Source organism: Dendrobates tinctorius, unplaced genomic scaffold (genome assembly GCF_039654945.1).
Source record: "Dendrobates tinctorius isolate UK_male_01 unplaced genomic scaffold, ASM3965494v1 ptg000044l, whole genome shotgun sequence".
Classification (NCBI taxonomy): domain Eukaryota; kingdom Metazoa; phylum Chordata; class Amphibia; order Anura; family Dendrobatidae; genus Dendrobates; species Dendrobates tinctorius.
In genome coordinates, this window is record NW_027361712.1 from 3,224,050 (window position 1) to 3,247,353 (window position 23,304).

The following is a 23,304-nucleotide window of genomic DNA, read 5'->3' on the forward strand; positions in this document are numbered from 1 at the left end:
CATTGGCACAAATCCTCAGCAGTATCACTGCTGATCAACACATACACAAGTCTTCATCTCAAGGCCACCCACCTTGAGATACATTACGATCATTCAGCATCCCACAGCTATCTGACACTGGAAATGCTTATACGCCTGTCCTGGGACACCCACACAGTGCCCCCTAGCGGACACAGGGGTCACTACACCACACCCTGTTTTATCAATAGGAGATTTTCACTAGATGACAAGTAAACCTCCTGCCAGGTAGTCAAGCATATACATGAGCTCTGTATATCCCCGGCCCCACCTCTGATTGGCAACTTTCTGTGTACACTGCATATGGGCAGACAGCTGCCTATCAGTGGTGTGGGGGGCAGGTTATACAGAGCTCAATATTCACAGAATTGGTAGATCTACCGCAAATAAAACAGGGATTTTATCAAAATGACAGCAATCAGCCCAGTAAGTGATGCACAACTTTAATTTGGTTCTCTGCCCCTATATTATGTTGCTCTCAGATGGGGTCACAACACCTGGTGACTTATTACCTTTAATTTTGAAACCTCTGAAATAACATCACAAGTCTGGGAAATAAAATTTTTTGTTTGCCACTTGGTTATGGCAATTACCACAAGATTACATGTTGGAGAAGCGATACAGATATTGTTCAGTAAAGCTGAAGAAAGGGTTGGTGTTTTCTCCTGAAACTATGCCAGTTCTGACCAAGGACAATGGCTGTTGTTGCTGCTCATTCCCTTTCACTTGAATAAGCTCCAATGCTAGACACTGGCATTGTATAGAACAATGTCTCTGAGCAAACACATTTACAATGTATGTTTCAACTAGAAAACCCACTTAAGCAAGAGAAGTCTTTTTAGAATGTCTGTATATCATAGGCCATTATTATCGCTGGTCTGCAGCATCAGACCCTTCTGACTGCACCCCTAAGACTATTAGCACCCTGCCATGTTCTATGCAGAGATTCCTAGCCGCACCATCCTCTCTCCCTGCCTGAAAATGATCTGAGTGCAGATAATGGGATAATCACAGCATGAGTGTCATGTCATACAAAGACCTATGTATTTGTGTTAACTGCCAACAGTTAGTGGTGCCTCATCATTTTTTACCATGTGCTCACAAGAAATAACAAATACGTGAACTGTCATTCTGCCCTTTTAAAGCCACATTTCAAGAATATACTAAACCCAAGGTTCTACTCTAAAAGCTTTAGGTTATCTATGTTTATAATCGGTATTAAACATATTTTTTTTCCTTTTATTTATTTATTTTTATGGCTAAACCTGAGACCACTCTACATATTAACCCCCAAAAATGAGGTAGTAGGGGATCCAGCACACGTGAATAGATAAAAATCAGTGTTTATTCCAACACCTTTACCAGTGTATGTTCCGTGAAAAGATACCTTTTATCTAATCTTTTTTATGGAATATAAGTTTTTTAACAATTTTGGAGTAAACATTGATATTATGTACTCGCGTGTGCTGGATCCCCTACTACCCTGGAACCTTCTGACTGTCCCAAGTGCTGCTTTGCACCTGGTTTCCAGTGATTGCTGGCTGATAAGAGGATGAACTGAATCATTTTTCTCCTCCATAAAAATACCGTTTCTATGAGACAAAGTGCAGATTGGGTTGAGTAGTACTAGGGAATTGCTAGTTTATACTTTAACTAGATGGAGCTATCGCATCGGGAGGGCGGTAATGTCAGGATGGGGGCAGGCTTTGCAGCGTTGAGAATCTCTCCCCCCCCCCATGTGCTCACCCACCTATCCACTTCCTCTTTCCCCATGTGCTGACTTCTCACGTCTGTGCTCTCTTCTTTGACCTGTCTACCCAGTGTGCTATCCCCCTTGTCTGCTGTCTTTCTCCTTCCTATGCTGTCCCGTTTGAGTTGTTTCCCCCCTGTGCTCTGTCTGTCTCACCGCTGTGTCTGACCGTGTACAGAACATACTACAGCTCCTGGGCAGGGGAGGAAGCAAAAGACAATACTGACATTACTGCAGGAGATCGCAGAGGATACATTTTGTGTGGTAAAATATTATTTAAAAACAGTCAGTGAAGTATTTTACCTCACAAAATGAATCTTCTGTGATCCCCTGCTGTAATGTCAGTATTGACTCTGTGATCGCTTGCTGTAATGTCAGTATTGACTTTTGCTTCCTCCCCAGCCCAGGAGATGTGGTATGCTCCGTACATGGTCAGACACAGATAACACAGGTCAACGAAAAAAAATTTTTTTTCTGGTGTCCAAAATATTTTAATGAATTTGGGGTATTTTTGGGGTGCTGATTCTGAATATGTCATCAGTTTTGCCAGATTGGCTCAAGTTTTTGAGATTTTTGGTATCTTATTTATAGCACTTGTTGGTAAATGCGACGCATCATCTCATTAATTTCTTTGGATTAGTACTTGAACTGAGCAGTTCTCAATATAGTTTTGTGTTAATTAGTGTTCTAAAAGTTTGTTCATAGCTTGATTTTTGCACTAACTTTATGTTGTTGTCTGTTTTCCAGTGAAAAGCATGAACTCATCATGAAGAAGTTGTCTTAACGATCCAGACTCATTCTGTTACATTTGTGGTGAATATACACTGCCAAAACATAGAAGAAACATAACACACTTCGTAAAAAAAGTGTATTTTGCCTATTTTGGGGTTATGCTTGGGGACCAAGACAAGTTTTGGGCACCACACATAGTGTGCAAAGCATGTATCGAATTATTACGAAAATGGAGCAAAGGACAAAGAAAAAGCTTCAAATTTGGTGTTCCAATGGTGTGGAGAGAGCCAAAAAATCATCATGATGACTGTTATTTCTGTGCAGTGCAAGTGCAAGGATTCAATAAGCATAAGAAACGAAAATGGGAGTAACATGGAATCTGCAAGAAGGCCTGTCCCTCATTGTGAAGATGTGCCTGTACCTGTGTTTACCATAAATAACAGTCATCATGATGATTTTTTGGCTCTCTCCACACCATTGGAACACCAAATTTGAAGCTTTTTCTTTGTCCTTTGCTCCATTTTCGTAATAATTCGATACATGCTTTGCACACTATGTGTGGTGCCCAAAACTTGTCTTGGTCCCCAAGCATAACCCCAAAATAGGCAAAATACACTTTTTTTACGAAGTCTGTTATGTTTCTTCTATGTTTTGGCAGTGTGTATTCACCACAAATGTAACAGAATGAGTCTGGATCGTTAAGACAACTTCTTCTTGATGAGTTCATGCTTTTCACTGGAAAACAGACAACAACATAAAGTTAGTGCAAAAATCAAGCTATGAACAAACTTTTAGAACACTAATTAACACAAAACTATATTGAGAACTGCTCAGTTCAAGTACTAATCCAAAGAAATTAATGAGATGATGCGTCGCATTTACCAACAAGTGCTATAAATAAGATACCAAAAATCTCAAAAACTTGAGCCAATCTGGCAAAACTGATGACATATTCAGAATCAGCACCCCAAAAATACCCTAAATTCGATGAAATATCTTTGGCACCAAAAATGCTGTTGACCAGTGTAATTTTTAAAACAAACTTTCGTTCTTCGGAAAACCCCTTTAATGTGACCGGCTTGCTCTGCCTGTAGACACGTCGCACATCTGCCGCCGGGATCAGTCGAATGATTCACTGCGCCTGCGCGGAATTCGTGCAGGCGCAGTGCGACAGTGTTCCGCTGGTGGTACAGTGTGAATGTGTGGTGCGACGGTGTTCCACTGATGGTACTGCACAATAGGTTGGTACCAGCAGCAGTTTCCATATTGAGACACCCATCACTTGGGTGTCCCAATATGGCGGTCGGTCAACTTCCTCCGCTTGGAATTCTGGGATATGGTGAATTCTGGACAGGACAGGAAATGAAAACATTATAAAGCAATTATATAGCAAGATGCTTCTTGTGATTCTTTTTATAAATTTTTTTAAATGTAATGTGCATATTCTTGCTTTCCAAAAGCATATAAACTAAATAACAATGCTGAGTTTACTGACCTCAACCTCTTCACAGGCTCTAGATGAGAAATGTAAGGAACTTAATAAGTTGAGGAATGAATGGACATCACAGACGTCTTTATTAACCAGTCGGCATACACAAGAAATCACGACTGAAAGGGAGAAAGTCTTACAGGTTTGACATTTTTGGGTTGTTTCATTTTACCCAGCAATTGGGAGTGTGAAATGCAAACCTTTTTTTATTCTGTGTAGCTTTCCCTGTGTTCTGTCATGCTGTCTATAACGCCTCTTTGTAGTGCGGAAATCAAAGCTCGTGTCACAGGCGTTTCACTAATGGGTAATCACTCCGCAGTAGACACACAGCGTATCATGCAATCTCGCCCTGCCCATCTGTTGCTCTGCTGGGAATATTGTTATGTTCAGCAATTTAGATACATTGTAGTGAACACACATGTAGGGAAAGGCTTTGTTTCTTATTTAGTAGAATTCTCCCAACTAAGTATCCATTCTTCATAGATTCAAACTCAATACCAGCATCAATATGAGCAGCAGAAGAAGGAGCTGGAATCCTCGAGTACCCGGACAATCCAGCACTTGGAGAGCAGAGTGTGTGAGTTGGAAGCGCTAAATAAAGACCTCACAGAGCGGAAATACAAGTCGGAATCATGTATTCGAGAACTCAAAGGCAAACTCGGAGCTATGGAAGAGGTGTGTGTGGTCTGCGGCATGAATCTGTGCAGCGCAAGCACCCAAATAGAAGGCACACCTAGAGGTGGTGCACAGAGAGTGCATAGCATGGCCAGCTCTTATTGTTTGACCAAAACAACAGGTTTTACTGTTTTTCTTTTTTTTTTTTTTTTTTTTTTAACTCTGGTGTAAACCTATAATGGCAGCTTTATTTCGTTCTTAGATAGGTTAGGTGGTTTAATAAAGGAAAGTCGAACCTGGTAAACTTCTTTCAGAAACTACACTTAGTTCCTTTAACCCCTTAATAACTGGAGGTATTATCGGTTTTGCGTTTTCGTTTTTCGCTCCCCTTCTTCTCAGAGCCATAACTTTTTTTATTTTCCGTTCAATACGGCCGTGTGAGAACTTGTTTTTTGCGCGGCAAGTTGTACTTTTGAATGATACCATTTGGTTTTTACCATGTCGAGTACTAGAAAATGGGGAAAAAAATTCCAAGTGCGGTGAAATTGCAAAAATAAAGTGCAATCTCACACTTGTTTTTTGTTTGGCTTTTTTACTAGGTTCACTAAATGCTAAAACTGACCTGCCATTATGATTCTCCAGGTCATTATGAGTTCATAGACACCAAACATGTCTAGGTTATTTTTTATCTAAGTGGTGAAAAAAATTTCCAAACTTTGTTAAAAAAAAAAAAAAAAATTGCACCATTTTCCGATACCCGTAGCATCTCCATTTTTCGCAATGCAAAAATACTTGGCACTCAAAATCAGAGAAGCAATTTTTTCTTCATTGTGCATCCAGACAAAAATAGACACTCGTATCATATGAGCGTTTTTGGTCCAACAACGGATCTTCATCAGAAAGGTCTTTTTGATTCTTTAGAGTAGACTATAATGTACAAAAAAGTAAGCAAGAGAACAAAACAATATGTCAGGACAATGCTATAGGCATATAATACACATTCAAAATTATAAATCATAATCTGACGTCAGAAGCAGGATCTATAGTGAAGGAAAGTGACTGCAGAAATTCATTATATAAGTGTAGATGCAGTTTTCAGATTTCATCTGTGCCATAAATGAGGCTATGTGCTCCCAGAGTGTTCATCACTATAATAGAATAGAAATGTCCATGCTGACAAATATGGATGGCAAGGAGGATATACCTGTTTGTTTTGTAATAGCTGGAGCTCGAGTCTATCAAAGGGGCTGGATACAATATGACTGGATGAAGCAGGCCTTAGGGAGAGAGTGGCAGCGCTGTCTGGAGCAGTGTCTGCAAGTGGGTGCAGCGCTAAGAGGCCGCTGAAACAATCCAGGGTGCAGCCACTTGCAGACACTGGGTTGGAAACCTTACTTGAGCACCAATTCTCCTCTGTTTTTCTCTGGAGTGCCGTGTTTTTTCGTATACTCCATTTTTCGTGATCTCTGTTTGGGTGAGGGTTTCTTTTTTGCGTGCCAAGCTGACATTTTAAATTATACCGTTTTGGTGCAGATTCAATCTTTTGATCGCCCATTATTGCATTTTAATTCAATGTTGTGGCAACCAAACAAACTTCTGTCATTTTGACTTTTTTTCTCGCTACGCCGTTTAACGATAAAGTTAAGCCTTTTCTTTTTTTTTTGTTTTTGTTGATCGGGCGTTATACCAAATATGTGTATGTTTGATTTTTTTTTTTTTATTATTGTTTTATTTTGAATGGGACGAAAAGGGGGCGATTTGAACATATATGTGTGTGTGTGTGTGTGTGTGTGTGTATATATATATATATACACACACACACACACACATACACACACACACACACATACACACACACACACACACACACATATATAATAATTTTTTTTTTTTTTTACTTTTTGCATGCTTCAATGGTCTCTATGGGAGACTAGAGGCTGCCACAACCCGATCGGTTCTGCTACATAGAGGCGATGATCAGATCGCCTCTATATAGCAGTCTAATCACTTGCTATGAGCGCCGACCGCCAGGTGGTGCTCACAGCAAGCCAGCAGTGACAACAATAGGAGACCTCTGGTTGTCTTGCCAACTAACCGGTGATGGGGGACACCATTGGGAAGATTTCTGGCCCAATGGCCGGAAGCGTGAGTTAAAGGGAACCTGTCACCCCCCCCCAGGGCATTTTTAAGTTAAAGAGCCACCTTCAGCAGCACTAATGCTGCATTCTGTGAAGGTGGTTCATCTGTTTCTGACGCCTAGTAACGCTATTGCGCCTACATGTTGCAGAGGCTCCAGCCTGGCAGTGTGAATACATCATAACACATTGCGGGGCGGGATCTGGGGCCTCCACAATATGCAGGCGCAATAGCCTGATGTCGGTTCTCGGGCAGCGCGCACTGCGCATGCCCGAGAACTCTTGTCACAGCGGAGGCACCGGCATTCAAATCAGGAGGAGGCGGCGACGCACAGGGGCATCGTGATGGACGGATGGTGGGTGGTGCCGAGACACAGGACAGGCATGATGGGCAGATGGTAGGCGGCTGATACAGGGGGACACACCATACCTATGGGACACATTACAGGTATGAGGAGCTATTTATAAAAGTCAATATTTCATTGTTACTATGGGTCAGAAACAGAAGAGCTACCTTCACAGAATGCAGCCTTGGTGCTGCTGAAGGTGGCTCTTTAACTTAAAAACGCCCTGGGGGTGTGACAGGTTCCCTTTAAATGCCACTGTCAGCGTTTGACAGCGGCATTTAACGGGTTAATAGCTGCGGGTGGATCGCGATTCCACCCTTGGCTATTCCGTGCACATGTCACCTGTTAAAAACAGCTGACATGTCTCTGGAAAGATATGGGCTCACCGCCGGAGCCCGCATCAAAGGGAGGGAGTCGACATCGGCGTACAATTACGCCTGACGTCGAAAATGGGTTAAAGGGGTGTTGCCATCTCCAAGATCCTATTCCAATATGTAGTAGGTATAATATTAATTATAATAATAATTATAATAATGTTAACAAATCCCTCCAATTATAGATGTCGTGTAGTTTTTCTAATTTGCTATGGCTCTTTCCTCATTTTCAGGCTTTGCAGGACCTTATGTATCCATGGTTACAACCACAGATATAATGACAGGACGCAGACAGACGGCAGTGTAACTCGTGCAGTGACCACATCGCACTACACGGACAGGCCTGGCACCTCTCCTAACCTGAGCGTGACAGCGTGATATATTTCTATGTAGCTGTCAAGCTTGGGTCAGGAGAGCAGAGAGCCAGTTCATGCAGTGCGATGTGATCATCGCACGAGTTATACTGCCGTCTGTCTGCGCCCTAATTATCATTAGATCTGTGGTCGTAACCATGGATACCTAAGGTCCTGCAAAGCCTGCACATGAAGAAAGACGTACCGAACTCATTCTGTCCAGTACAAAATAGGGGCTGTAGAAGGTAAGATGTGCAACATTTTCAATAAAACCTAAATACAAATGTATTTATTGCCCTAAAAACATGTATTTAAGAGAAAAAGTGTCCCCAAAAATGAACTATTTCTTTAAACTTTTTTTCTTCTTTGATTTCTGTTTCTTAATGCATGTAATAATTTTGTAATTCTTTCAAATTTCAGGAAAATCACAGAGTAAAACAAGAGGTAGCCTCTCTCCGAAGAGAGAATACAACCCTGGACTCTGAGTGCCACGATAAAGAGAAACTCCTAAACCAGTATAAAATGCGCTCAGCTGTTCTAGAGCAGGAAGTAAAGGACAAAGAGGAGGTCGTGGTCCGAACCACCGAGGCTTGTGACAGTGCTCGAGAACAGAAGGTTTGTTTTTGAGTCATTTGTTTTACATCAAAAAACAGTTCAAGATTCCTAATTTGCAAATATGTAGTTAGGATGCTTAATGAAGACATTGTGAGTTTTATATCATGACATTTAGACATACTTAGTTTGGTTTAGAGGTAGAAATATATATGATTTTTTTTTATAGAAAAAGCTAGAAGAAGCTCTTGAACAAAAACGATTGCAAGCTGGGAAGCTTGAAAGCACTGTTAAATCGCTTTCTGAGGAGCTGATAAAAGTAAGATCGTCTTTATCGAATGTCATACTTTCTCTGTATTTTGCATTACACATTGCTGATACATTTTCTGTCTTCATTTATAGGCAAATGAAATTATCAAAAAGTTGCAGATAGAGATGAAGAAATTGGTAGACAAAATGAAGCTAAAAAATGCTGTGACGATGCAACAAGAAAAGCTCCTTGGAGAGAAGGATCAGATGCTTCAAAAAGAGAAGACTGAACTAGCGAATGTGAAGCACAGTCTGAATATGAAAAAAGACGAGGTATTTGGGAACGCTGCTGAGAAGAGTAAACTTCATTTCCACCATTTTAAAAATTTCAAACTTCCTTTTTGTGTCAAACAGTTCCTGTTTCAAATTCTAAATGTAAAAGTATAATATACATGGTCCATTTGATTGACCGGTCTCTCCCTATGTAGACAAAAGAGAGAGAGACATGTCTTATCCACTGGAGCGGAGTGGGAGAATTCAGCCAGAGGAATCACCAGACCAGTCAGATCTCAACTGAAACCTGCCCTGTATCCATATTTTCTAAATTTTAAACCAAGCCATGTTTTTCAACATTTCACTGGATTTTACTGTCTTTAGTTTTTCTTACTTTTTAAAATTTTCCTTCAAAGGGCTCAAAACACATTCAAGAAGATTAACCATATACAGTTGTGCTCAAAAGTTTACATATTCCGGCAGAATTTTTGCTTTCTGTCCTTTTTTCAGAGAATATCATTGATAACACCAAACACTGTTTTCTCTTTTTAAGTCATAATGACAACCCAAAACATCCAAATGACCCTGATCAAAAGTTCACATACCCTGGTGATTTTGGCCTGATAGAAGAAGTTGACACAAATGGGTTTGAATTGCTACTAAAGTTAACATGCTCACCTGTGACCGGTTTGCTTGTAATCAGTGTGTGTGCATAAAAGCTGAGTGACTTTCTGAGACAGACTCTTGCATCTTTCATCCAGCCACTGACGTTTCTGGATTGTGAGTCATGGAAAAGCAAAAAAATTGTCAACGGATCTACGGGAAAAGGTTGTTGAAATGTCTAAAACAGGAAAGTGATACAAAAAGATATCCAAGGAATTGATAATGCCAGTCAGCAGCGTTCAAACTGTGATTAACAAATGGAAACTCAGGGGCTCTGTAAAAACAAAACCACGGTCAGGTAGACCAACAAAATTTTCGTCCACAACTGCTAGGAAAATTGTTCGGGATGCAAAGAAAAACCCACAAATAACATCAGCTGAAATACTGGACTCTGAAAACTAGCGGTGTGGCTGTTTCCAGATGCACAATAAGGAGGCACTTGAAGAAAAATGGGCTGCATGGTCGAGTCTCAAGAGGAAAGCCATTACTGCGCAAATGACACAAAGTATCTCGCCTACAATACGCAAAACAGCACAGAGACGAGCCTCAAAACTTCTGGAACAAGGTAATTGGATGAGACCAAAATTGAACTTTTTGGCTACAACCATAAATGTTACATTTGGAGAGAGGTCAACAAGGCCTATGATGAAAGGAACACCATTCCTACTGTAAACCACAGAGGTGGATTGCTTATGTTTTTGGGATTTGTGAACTACAAAGGCACAGGAAACTTGGTCAACGTTGAAGGAAAGATGAATGCCGCACGTTATCAGCAAATACTGGAGGCAAATCTGCAATCATCCTAACAGACGCTGCGCGTGAGACGTACTTGGACGTTCCAACATGACAATGATCCAAAAGACAAGGCCAACTCAACCTGTCATTGGCCACAGCAGAACAAAGTGAAGGTTCTGGAGTGACCATCTCAGTCTCCTGACCTCATTATCATTGAGCCACTCTGGGGAGATCTCAAGCACGCAGTTCACGCTAGACAGCCTAGGAATTTACAGGAGCTGGAGTCTTTTTGCCAAGAAGAGTGGGCAGCATTACCATCTGAGAAAATAAAGACACTCATCCACAACTACCACAAAATACTTCAAGCTGTCAATGATGTTAGAGGGGTCAATACACGGTATTAATAAATGGGGTATGTGAACTTTTGATCAGGGTCATTTCGATGTTTTGGTTGTCATTATGATTTAAAAAGAGAAAACACAGTAGTTTGACAATAAATGGCTTCACTCAACCACGAACCATGAGAGGAGAAAAAGGTTAGGTGTTATCAGTGATATTCTCTGAAAAAAAGGCAAGAAAACAAAAATTCTGCCAGGGTATGGAAACTTCTGAGCACAACGGTAGGTGCTTCACAGGAATAAAAGCAATGTAGAAGGAAAAAATGAAAATTTTACTTTTCCCCACAAAAATATTGCTTTAACCCCAAATTTTACAGTTTCAAAAAAGTCACAGGAGGAATAGGACCACACAATTTGTTGTGCAGTTTCTCCTGAGTACACAGATACTCCATATATGTTGGAAATCTATTGTTTGGACTTGCAGCACGGCTCAGAAGGAAAGGATCATCATTCAACTTTTGGAGCACAAAATTGGCTGGAGTGGTTATCAGATGCCTAAATAGCAGAAACTCCCCACAAGTGACACCTGATTTGGAAACTAAACATCCCAAGGAACTAATCTAAAGCTGTGGTGAACATTTTGAATTCACAAGTGCGTCACAGAATTTTATAACGTTGAGCCGTGAAAATTAAAAAATACAACTTTCCCCCCAAAAATGTTGTTCTAGCCCCCAATTTTTCCTTTTCACATAGGAAACAACTGAAAATGGACCCCAAAATCCGTTGTGCGATTTCTCCTGAGTACACCTTTACCCCATATGTTGTGGGAAACTGCTGTTTGGTGCCACGGAAGGGCTCGGTATTGAAGGAGCGTCATATTAGAGTTCAGGTTTTGAGGGTGACATGTCACATTGGCAGAGCCCCTGAGCTGCCAGAACAACAGAACCCCCCCATAAGTGATCCTATTTTGCAAACTGCATTCAATGTATATATCTAGGGATGAAGTGAGCAGATTGACACCACAAGTGTCTCACAGAATTTTATACCATTGGGCGGTGAAGAAGCAATAATTACATTTTTTCCACTAAAATGTTGTTTTAGTCCCAAGTTTTTAATTTTTCTAAGACCTAATAGGTAAAAATCGACTGCATAGTTTATTGTGTAATTTCTCTACATGCCCTACATGTAATTGGGAACTACTTTTCAGGTACCATGGAAAGCTCATAAGGAGCGCCATATTGTAGTACAGAATTTGCAGTTATGGTTTGTGGGTGCCATGACTCACTGGAAGAGCCCCTGAGGTGCCAGAACAGCAGAACCCCCATAAGTGACCCAATTTTACAAACTTCATCTCTCCAATGAATTCATATAAGGGTGCAGTGATCATATTGTGTATGTCAAAGAATTTTATACCATTGGACAGTGAAAAAAAATTCATTACATTTGTACCACAAATTTTGCTTTAGCGTCAGATTCTACACTTTTACACCGAGAAATGGGTAAAACTAGCACCAAATCTGGAGGAAGGAACGCTATTTGACTCTTGGAAAACAAATTATCGTGCAATAGTTTGAGGACTCCATATTCAGAGCCCCTAAGTGCCAGAACAGCAGCATCCTCCCCCAAATGACCCTATTTTGGAAATTACACCTCTCTGGTATTTTATGTACAGGTATAGTGACTATTCTGACTCCATGGGTGTTTTCCTGAAACAATCAGCAGTGGCTGTTCTTAAGTGAAATTTGCAAATCTACTGTTGTAGTGCCCAGTACGTTATCCCTAGCTTCTGGAGACACGGACCCTGTAAATTAGGCGGGCTCTCATTGCTACAGAAATGTCAAATACGTGGATGCTAAATGTGGTTTAGGCCACACTGTGGGGCTCAGAAGGGGGGGGGGCATTTGTATTTGGAAGCTCAGAATTCGCTGGATTTCTTCTGGGGGAACAAGGAGCCAAAGCACTTTTCCAGAGCCATTGTGCTATCAATAACATGGAAGCCCCCTATATTTCCATTGACATATGTTGGACCTGAGTGAGGACTCGCTGTTTTTGTGAATTGAGTGGAAGCTTTTATTGGGAACATGTTACGTAAAACCTTTGGGATCGCTTTTATCCTGTGTTCTATGCTAAGCACTTAGGCTGGTTTCACACTTGCGTTTTTTTGCGCTGTTTTTTTCCCCCATACTTTACATGGGTGCGCATACACATGCGTTTGTACGCGTTTGTATGCGCATGCGTTTCGTTGTAGTGTGCGCTCGGGTGCACAAAATGCATCCTGTTCCATTTTTTTGTGCGTCCGACTTGTCCCAAAAAAAGCATGCGCACGCAATGCGTTTCTTTCACCCAAACACCCATTATAGTCTATGGGTGTGCTGACGTGCGCATGGTAATGCGCACGTCAGCGCAAAAAAAGCATGCGTTTCTTTAAAAAAAACTATGCGCAAAACCGCAAAAAAACGCACACAAATGCATGATATGTCTTTAATGTGCGTTTGCACTGCGCACGGTGCGCAGCGCAAAAAAACGCAAGTGTGAAAGTAGCCTTACGTCTTGGTTTCCATCTAAGTCTCCAAATGACATGATTCAGATGAAACCCACAATGAAGCTACTCATTATAGTGAGGCACAGAGTTACTGTGGACTTCTGGCTTCTGTTCAGCGGAATCCTTCTTTTCAGATGTTCACAAAACTGTGGTGGATCGCACTTTATGCACACTTAAAAAGACGAACACCACCTAATCATAGGCCAGACGGCGTCAACAGTTCCTCCGTCTGCCTCATTAGGCTGAATTCTCTTCCGCCAGAAGTTCCATCTGAATCGCTCAAAATAGGATTAAATGTTTGCCGAGCCTTACTGTGGTGTTTGAGAAGAAGAGTAAGCAAATCAACAGCAGATAGATCAAGAATTGGTTTTATTTTAAACATTTTTGTTTTTAATCTGTTCCTCATGCGGTGTAAGTGATATGGCGACTTAATTCTTAAGGTCAGCGCGATTACAGCGATACCAGATTTATATAGTTCTTTTATATTTGGCTCCTGTAACTCGCTAAAAGATGCTTTTTTTTTTTGCAAACACAAGTTTTTGCTTCGCCATATTTTGAGAGCTCTAATTTTTCAACATTTGTGCAGACAGTCATGTAGGGGCTTGTTTTTTGGGCATATAATATTTGTCGATCGCTTTCTATTCCAATTTTTAGGAGGCATAATGAACAGAGAACAGCAATTCCGGAATTTTCTTTCTTCTTTTTTTTACTGTGTGGTAAAACTGATATGGCAGCTTTATTTTGCCGGCCAGTGATACCGCGATCGTGATTCTGGTCAGTGATTACAGCGATATCACATTTATATAATTTTTTTTAAATTTTTTGCCACTTTTACACAGTAAAAACTATTTTATAGAAAATAACATCTGAGAGCTCTTTTTATTTTTGTATGACGGAGCTGTCTGGTGGTTTGTTTTTTTTTGTAGGCCAAAATAATGTTTTCAGAGATACTTTTAATGTTTACATTCATCTTTTTGATTGCATTTTATTTCACTTTTTGTTCGGCGGTTAGCTGAAAAGGCAGTTTTTTGCCTTCTTTTTTGGAAGGGGTTAAAGGAAACCTGGCACCGGAAAAATATTTTTAACCTAGTTCAGTCAGACCTGTGACTGAACCGGCGCTGACCTGTGACTGAAACTCCATCCCCGCCCTGACTGACATTGGCTCTGCAATGGGGCCAGTTGCCAGTCAGGGCCGGGGGCGCAGTCACAGCTGCCATTCTGTATTCTCAGAGCCGTGACTGAACTGATGCCCCCCCAGTGAAGAGCCAGTGTCAGTCACGGCCGGGGGTGCAGTTTCAATCATGGGGGCGACGCCGAGCTTGTTCAGTCACGCCTCTGAGAATACAGTAGCAGTTACAGCCAGAACAGTGACTAAATCAACACCACCTCCGTGACTGAAGCGGGGAATGTTCCTGGGGACCATAAAGTTAATTTTCTCCCTGCAGTGTTAGGCTATGTGCAGGTGCCGGGCAGCATAATAATGCTATTAATTCGAAATCTGCAGGTTAATAGCATTTTTTTGGGTGACAGGTTCCCTTTCAAGTAGTGTGACTGTTTTATAGGGTGAGTCGTTCCAGACTTGGCAATAACAAATTTGTACTTTTTTTTGTTTTGTTTTTTGTATAAAAGTATAATTTCTTTTTATTTATTTTTTAAAAAGGAGAACCTGTCAGATCCCCCATGCATTCCAATCCAGCAGCATTGAGCTATATGTGATTAAACTACCCCCTAACCAGCCCTGTATAACATAAATCAGTTAATTAAATGCTTTAAAAAAAGCCTTTATAACGTCCGCTTTCCCTATGCTAATGAGGGCTTTGACTAGTCAATGGGGCATTAGCTCCACAGACTATTCGGCCTTGTTTCTGTATTATCACGGCCGCTTCCTGGCTTCAGAGACGCGCACTGCGCATTTCCCAAAGTTCATAAGATGGCTTCCAGTTATGCGCAGTGTGCCTTTGAAGCCAGATGTGCGCTTCCCAGCTTCAGAGTGGCGTACTGTGCATATCATGGAATACAGAAGATGGCTTCTGGTCATGTGCAGTGTGCCTTTGAATGCAGATGTGTTCTTCCTGGCTTCAGAGGGGCACACTGCACATATCCTGGAATACAGAAGATGGCTTCCGGTCATGCACAGTGTGCATTTGAATCCAGATGTTCTGTTCCCGGCTTCAGAGGGGCATACTACACATATCCTGGAATACAGAAGATGACTTCCGGTCATGTGCAGTGTGCCTTTGAATGCAGATGTGTGCTTCCTGGCTTCAGAGGGGCACACTGCACATATCCTGGAATACAGAAAATGGCTTACGGTCAGGCGCAGTGTGCATTTGAATGCAGATGTGCGCTTCCTGGCTTCAGAGGGGCACAGTGCACATATCCAGGAATACAGAAGATGGCTTCCGGTCATGCGCAGTGTGCATTTGAATGCAGATGTGCGCTTCCCGGCTTCAGAGGGGCGTACTGCACATATCCTGGAATACAGAAGATGACTTCCGGTCATGTGCAGTGTGCCTTTGAATCCAGATGTGTGCTTCCCGGCTTCAGAGGGGCGTACTGCGAATATCCTGGAATACAGAAGATGGCTTCCATTCATGTGCAGTGAGAGTCTCTGAAGCTGAGAAGCATACACCCGGCTTCAGAGGCGCAATGATGCTGCAGAATGATCGGCACGGGTGCGCAGATTTGCATGAACTGGCGATGTGTGAAATTGTTATCGAGCTCATGGAAAAAGGGCTGACTAGTCTTGGCTACTAACATGGGGAAAGTGGAGATTGTAAATGCTTTTTTAAAATGTATGTTATGCAGGGCTGGTTAGGGAGACAGTTTATTCAAATATAGCTCAATGCTGCTGGATTGGAGTGCAATGGGGGACCTAAATGGTTCACTTTAAACATTTGAATTTACTTTTCTACTTGGTCCCTCTATGGTACGTTAACTTCTATTACTCTGATCACTGGTATAATGCATTGCAATGCATTATAGCTGTCAGTGCTGCACTGACAAAAGCCTCTTAGACCATGCTCCTGGCATGGTCTAAACCAGTGTACAATAGCTGGAAGATGCTGAGGTCGTCATGACTACTTTGGGTTGCCATGACAACAATCGAGCCCTGTATTGTCGGCGTGGTGGCGCCAATCAGAAGGGAGAGGGAGCCACCACCCTCTCTTAGCCACCCAAATTGTGCGACCGATATGGATTGCGGCATATATGGGGTTAAACATCCAGGGGCTTTGCAGGCACTGCTCCTAACTGTGACAGCCAGCTTGGCTATCACTTAAGCCAAGATAGCATGGTCATATCTCCTGTGCCGTGCACATCAAGGATCGGGAACCCCTACCCATCCATGACCATAGGTACGTCAAAAGTGGTGAAGGGGTTAAAGTAGCACATGGCTGCAGCATTTTTAATGAAGAGTGTAAAAAAATGACACTCTACTGGTAAAGATATATGGGGTTGAACAGAATCATGTGATTTGTTACAGATTTCAAATTTATGTCAAAATCTGTTGTGAATTGTTGTTTTTTCACAATTGGCGTCATATGGATGTAAAGTAACGTTGATGTCTGCTTTAGGTGATTCCTTATCGAAACCCTACCAACTTGTACATTTGTGCATATAGTCATGTCCGAAAATGTTGGCACCCTTGAAATTGTTCCTGAAAATCACACATTTTGTTATACACACTTTTATTTCCTTTGTGTGTATTGGAACAACACAAAAGAAAGACAAATTGAACAAAATTTCACCCAAAATCCCCAAAATGGTCCTGTCTTCCAGCAGGTCAATGACCCCAAACATACTTCAAGAAGCACCTACAAATGGATAGAAACAAAGCACTGAGGAGTTCTGAAGTGGCCAGTAATGAGGCCGGATCTAAATCCCATTAAACACTTGTGGAGAGATGTTATAATTGCTGCTGGGAGAAGGCCCCCTTCCAACAATAGAGATCTGGAGCAGATTGCCAAGGAAGTGTGGTCCAAAATTCCAGTTAAGAGGTGTAAGAAGCTTGTAAATGTTTCTAGGAAGCGATTGAAGGTATTTTTTCCAAAGGGTGTGCAACCAAATATTCAGTTGAGCGTGCCAACAATTTTGTCTGGCTCATTTTTTTGGTTTTGTGTGAAATTGTGTCCATTTTGCCATTTTTTTTTTCAGATTTTGTTTATCTTATTCCAATACACACAAAAGAAATAAACGTGTATAACAAAATATGTGTAATTACAATAATTTTCTGGAACAATTTCATCGGTGCCAACACTTTCGGTCATGATGGTATATGGGTCTAATAAACCTTCTGTGTACGGAGTATATATGCGGTCACAAGAAAGCAGTATAAAATGTTCAAAGTTTTTCCTATTTTCCTCTTATTGAGTAACATTGTTTCCCCCTTTTTCCCACTCGTGTGATAATGATGCATTAGAATTATGCTGTGGGTATTTTGTCTGTGATGTGCAAACATTTCTTTGTTAAATTCCATTTCATAGCTGTTGAAGTTACAAGAGCAGCTCGACTGTACAATTGAGAAATTGGAAGAGAGCAAGCAACTGTTGAAGACTAATGAGAATGGCAAGTGTTGCAAAACTGTTTGTTCTAGTATTATTCACTGGTAAATTAGGCACAGTGTCACTTGACGCTCTTGACTGCTGTGGCTTTTTTCATCTCGCTTCGGTATGTCTTTTCTTCATTTTTGTTTTGATTTTGCTGATGTTTATCATGTAACCCATCTGTATATAGTATTACATAATGGCCCTTCGCTTTCTAGATTATTTATACTGTTGCTTCATTTTCTGATCTCAACTCCGTGCATCTTACTACTGTCTTCATTTAATTTTAATTTGAATATCTACATGTCCTCGAGCTTTTTCTCAGGTATTACTGCATAGTATTTTTTTTAATTAAAAATCTGGCATACATTGGTTTTAAAAGTCTACAAATTTTGGTGCCACTTGGAGTAGCACAACAATTTTGCGACTTTTGCCCTGTTCACGCAAGTTTCTCCCAGCTTTGCCAAAATAGGTGGAGCTGTAGCTTCTGACGCGGGAGCGGCAGAGACATGACGCCACAGCTCATCTAATTTGTGATGTGCTGAGGCATTTCCGCCCCTTCATGAATCGCGAGTATCTGACTCCACCATGCCCCATCATCAAGACCAGCGAGAAAATCTCCAGTCTTCATGAATCGGGACCTAAATGTGTCTAGTAAAAAAAAAAATAAACGTAATAATTGTGTATTAGATTTGTTACATAGACAAAAGAGTATTTCTTCTCCGATGATATTTGCACGTGGATGCAGTCGGAATAGTTGTTAGTAAAAAAGAAAGTTCATGATGCTTTCCAAGGTGTTCCATTCACACTTCTCGGAATGTTTTTTCCTGCGTACAGCATCTGTTGGGACATAATTGTAAAGTAATCTATGCTCATTAAACTGGTTAATAACAAATCACTGAATTTCAAAAGATTTATTTTATTTTTACTTTCCAGTAATTTCCTGGCTTAACAAGCAGCTGAATGAGAATAAAATGGCATCTTTGCAAGGATCGCAGGCTTTATGTGAAATGCCTGGTTTGGTTAGAACAATAAATCCTGTGGCAAACATGGGAGCTGTTCAGAGCAGCCTGGTAAGGCCTGTTTTTCCTGTATCTGCCTTAGTCCCACATCAATGTAAAGCGCTGCGCTTTTTTCTGCATTGCGTGGTCAAGCTCTTCACATAGGCCCATTTCCATTGCTTCCTATACACACTAGCTACATATACTGCCAGAAGACCTCATCTCCAGAAATGTATTCATAGTATTACCAAAACGATTTACTGTTCATCTAGAACTCAGAGCATGGGTTTACTTCCACATCCAGATATGCTGCTATTTTTTATAAAAAATAGTTTTTAACCCCTTTCTGCCATGTGACGTACTATCCCGTCCATGTGCCCTGGGACTTAATTCTCAGGGACGGGATAGTACGTCACAGCGATCAGCGGCGCCCACGTACAGCGGTGTACCGGGGGGTTAAAGGGAAGCATCGGCAGGGAGGGGGCTCCCTCCGTGCTTCCCTGAGCCCCCCACAGCAGCGCAATGTGCAGCGCTGCTGCGGGGGGCTCCATCCCTGCAGGTCCCCGAATCCAAGATGGTGACGGGGGCCTGCAGGGAGCTGGCTTCCTCATGCCTGCAAAGCGCAGGCAAGGAGGAAGCCTTGTGTAGTGCCTGTGACAGATCGCTGATCAGTCACAGTGATCTGTGGTGTGAGAGATCAGCGATCTGTCACATGACAGCTATGTCCCCCCTGGGACAATGTAATAAAGTTAAAAAAAAAGTGTAAAAATAATTTAAAAAAAATCGCTAAATAAATTAAAAAAAAAAAAAAAAAAAATATTCCCTAATAAATTCATTTTTTGGAAATAAAAAAAACAAAACAATAAAAGTACATATACTTGGTATCGCCGCGACCGTAACGACCCGCCCTATAAAACTGTCCCATTAGTTAACCCCTTTAGTGAACCCCTTAAATAATAAAAAACAAAGCAAAAAATAATTTATTATGATACCGCCGAACAAAAAGTGCAATAACGCGCGATCAAAAAGACGCATATAAATATCCATGGTACCGCTGAAAACGTCATTTTGTCCCGCAAAAAACGAGCCGCCATACAACATCATCAGCAAAAAAAATAAAAAGTTATAGCTCGCAGAATAAAGCGATGCAAAAATAATTATTTTTTATATAAAATTGATTTCAATGCATAAAAGCGCCAAAACATAAAAAAAGACTTAAATGAGATATCGCTGTAACCGTACTGACCCGAAGAATAAAAACGCTTTATCAATTTTACCGCAGGCGGAATGGTGTAAACTCACCCCCCCAAAAGAAATTCATGAAACGCTGGTTTTTGTTCATTCTGTGTCCCAAAAATCGGAATAAAAGGCGAGCAAAAGATGTCACGTGCCCAAAAATGATACCAATAAAAACGTCAACTCGTCCCGCAAAAAATAAGTCCTCACATGACTCTGTGGGTCAAAATATGGAAAAATTATAGCTCTCAATATGTGGTGATGCAAAAACTATTTTTACAATAAAAAGCATCTTTTAGCGTATGACAGCTGCCAAACAAAAACCCGCCATAAATAGTAAATCAAACCCCCCTTTATCACCCCCTTAGTTAGGGAAAAATAATAAAATTAAAAGAAAATGTATTTATTTCTATTTTACCATTAGGGCTAGGGTTAGGGGTGTGTTGCGGTTAGGGTTGGAGTTATAATTGGGGGGTTTCCACTGTTTGGGCACATCAGGTGCTCTCCAAATGCAACATGGCATCTGATCTCAATTCCAGCCAATTCTGCGTTGAAAAAGTCAATTGTTGCTTCATCCCTTCCAAGCTCTGCCATGCGCCCAAACAGTGTTTTACCCCCACATATAGGTAGGGTATCAGCCTACTTAGGACAAATTGCAAAACAACTTTAGGGGTCCAATTTCTCCTGTTACCCTTAGGAAAATAAAAAATTGGGGCAAAAATATCATTTTTGTGGAAAAAAATGATTTTTTTATTTTCACCCCCGGGCGTTATAAACTTCTGTGAAGCACTTGGGGGTTCAAAGTGCTCACCACACATCTAGATAAGTTCCTTAGGGGGTCTAGTTTCCAAAATGGGGTCACTTGTGGGGAGTTTCAATAGTTTAGGTACATCAGGGGCTCTCCAAACGCACATGACACCCGCAGACCATTGCATCAAAGTCTGCATTCCAAAACGTCACTACTTCCCTTCCGAGCCCCGACGTGTGCCCATACAGTAGTTTTTTCCCACATATGAGGTATCAGCGTACTCAGGTCAAATTGGACAACAAACTTTGGGGTCCGTTTTCTCCTGTTACCCTTGGGAAAATAAAAAAAAAATGGGGACTAAAAGATCATGTTTGTTGAAAAAATACGATTTTTTTTATTTTCACGCCCGGACGTTATAAACTTCTGTGAAGCACTGGGGGGTTCAAAGTGCTCACCACACATCTAGATAATTTCCTTAGGGGGTCTAGTTTCCAATATGGGGTCACTTGTGGGGGGATCCAATGTTTAGGTACATCACGGGCTCTCCAAAAGCAACATGACACCCGCAGACCATTCCATCAAAGTCTGCATTCAAAAATGTCACTACTTCCCTTCCGAGCTATGGTGTCATTTGTGGGGGGTTTTCACTGTTTTGGTACATCAGGGGCTTTCCAAACGCGACATGGTGTCCGATCTCAGTTCCAACCAAAAAACGTCAAATGGCGCTGCTTCCCTTCCGAGCTCTGCCATGCGCCCAAATAGTGGTTTACCCCCACATGTGGGGTATCAGCGTTCTCAGGACAAATTGCACAATAACTTTTAGGGTCCTGTTACCCTTGGAAAAATAAGAATTGAGGGTGAAAAGATCATTTTTGTGGAAAAAATATGATTTTTTAATTGTACGGCTGTACGTTATAAACTTCTGTGAAGCCATTGTGGGTTCAAAGTTTTCACCACATATCTAGAAAAGTTCCTTGGGGGGTCTAGTTTCCAAAATGGGGTCAATTGTGGGAGGTTTCCACTGTTTAGGTACATCAGGGGCTCTCCAAACGTGACATGACGGCCGATCTAAATTCCAGCCAATTTTGCATTGAAAAAGTCAAACGGCGCGCCTTCCCTTCTGAGCTTTGCCATGCGCCGAAACAGTGATTTCCCCCCCACATATCAGGTATCAGCGTACTCAGGACAAACTGCACAATGACTTTTGCAGTCCAATTTCTCCAGTTACCCTTGGTAAAATAAAAAAAATTGAACCTGAAGTATTTTTTTTGTGAAAAAAGTTAAATGTTCATTTTTTTTTTAAATATTCAAAAAATTACTGTGAAGCACCTTAAGGGTTAATAAACTTCTTGAATGTGGTTTTGAGCACCTTAAGGGGTGCAGTTTTTAGAATGGTGTCACTTTTGGGAATTTTCTATCATATAGACCCCTCAAAGTGGCTTAAAATGTGATGTGGTCCTTAAAAATAAAATGGTGTTGCAAAAATGAGAAATCGCTGGTCAACTTTTAACCCTTATAACTTCCTAACAAAAAAAAATTTTGGTTCCAAAATTGTGCTGATGTAAAGTAAACATGTGGGAAATGTTACTTATTAAGTTTTTTTGTGTGCCGTATCTCTGTGATTTAAGGGCATAAAAATGAAAAGTTGGAAAATTGCGAAATTTTCAAAATTTTCGCCAAATTTCCGTGTTTTTTTTCAGAAATAAACGCAAGATATATCAATGAAATTTTACCACTAGCATGAAGTACAATATGTCACGAGAAAACAATGTCAGAATCACTGGGATCCATGGAAGCGTTTCAGATTTATTACCTCATAAAGGGACAGTGGTCAGAATTGTAAAAATTGGCCAGTCATGAACGTGCATACCACCCTTGGGGGTTAAGGGGTTAAAGAGAGCGAGGCCTGAACTGTTAAATAAAAAAAAAAATCTAAAATCTGCTCCAAGTCTACATAGATTTTGCTGCAAATGTTCCCCCTTGAATTAAAAAGGATAACATTTAGTGAAAATTCACAATGTAAATGGGGCATTGCAAACGCTCAATCAAATGTACTGTGCTTTAAAGGGAATCTGTCACCTGAATTTGGCAGGCTATTTAAATGACTTCAGTCCTGTCCGAAGGTCGGTGTTTCCTATCCATTCCTCCTCCCCATCCTTGGCCTCTGTCCGCAATATTTTCTGGAATTGGAGTAGGTGTACGCCATAGTCCGCACGTGCGCAATGGAATCTTGCCTCCCGCACATGCAGTATGCTTTGCCCAACTGCGAGCAAACCCTAAAAACATTACTGCGCATGCGCCGGTTAACTATGTCCTGGAACACAGCAAAATACTTCCGGGACATAGTTAACCGGCGCATGCGCAGTACTGCTTTTAGGCTTTGCTTGCAGTTGGGCAAAGCATACTGCACGTGCGCGAGGCAAGATTGCATTGCGCATGCACGGACTATGGCATACACGTACCCAAATTCCAGAAAATATTGCGGACGGCGGCCAAGGATGGGGAGGAGGAATGGATAGGAAACACCGCCCATCGGACCAGACAGAAGTCATTTAAGTAGCCCGCCAAATTCAGGTGACAGATTCCCTTTAAAAGGAATCTGTCAGCAGG

The 23,304-nt window shown here is 41.3% G+C and overlaps 1 protein-coding gene across 3 annotated transcripts in view; it reads left to right on the top strand.

Moving 5' to 3' along the window:
- Window positions 1-23,304, top strand: part of LOC141089042 (spindle assembly abnormal protein 6 homolog) — a 134,085-nt gene that overhangs the window by 64,567 nt on the left and 46,214 nt on the right. For all 3 annotated transcript variants that reach the window (XM_073575311.1, XM_073575313.1, XM_073575312.1), the window contains exons 7-13: window positions 4,012-4,131; window positions 4,473-4,664; window positions 8,234-8,428; window positions 8,595-8,684; window positions 8,768-8,947; window positions 17,650-17,731; window positions 18,646-18,782. In XM_073575311.1, the coding sequence (XP_073431412.1) occupies window positions 4,012-4,131; window positions 4,473-4,664; window positions 8,234-8,428; window positions 8,595-8,684; window positions 8,768-8,947; window positions 17,650-17,731; window positions 18,646-18,782 (996 nt within the window). The remainder of the gene's footprint in view (window positions 1-4,011; window positions 4,132-4,472; window positions 4,665-8,233; window positions 8,429-8,594; window positions 8,685-8,767; window positions 8,948-17,649; window positions 17,732-18,645; window positions 18,783-23,304) is intronic.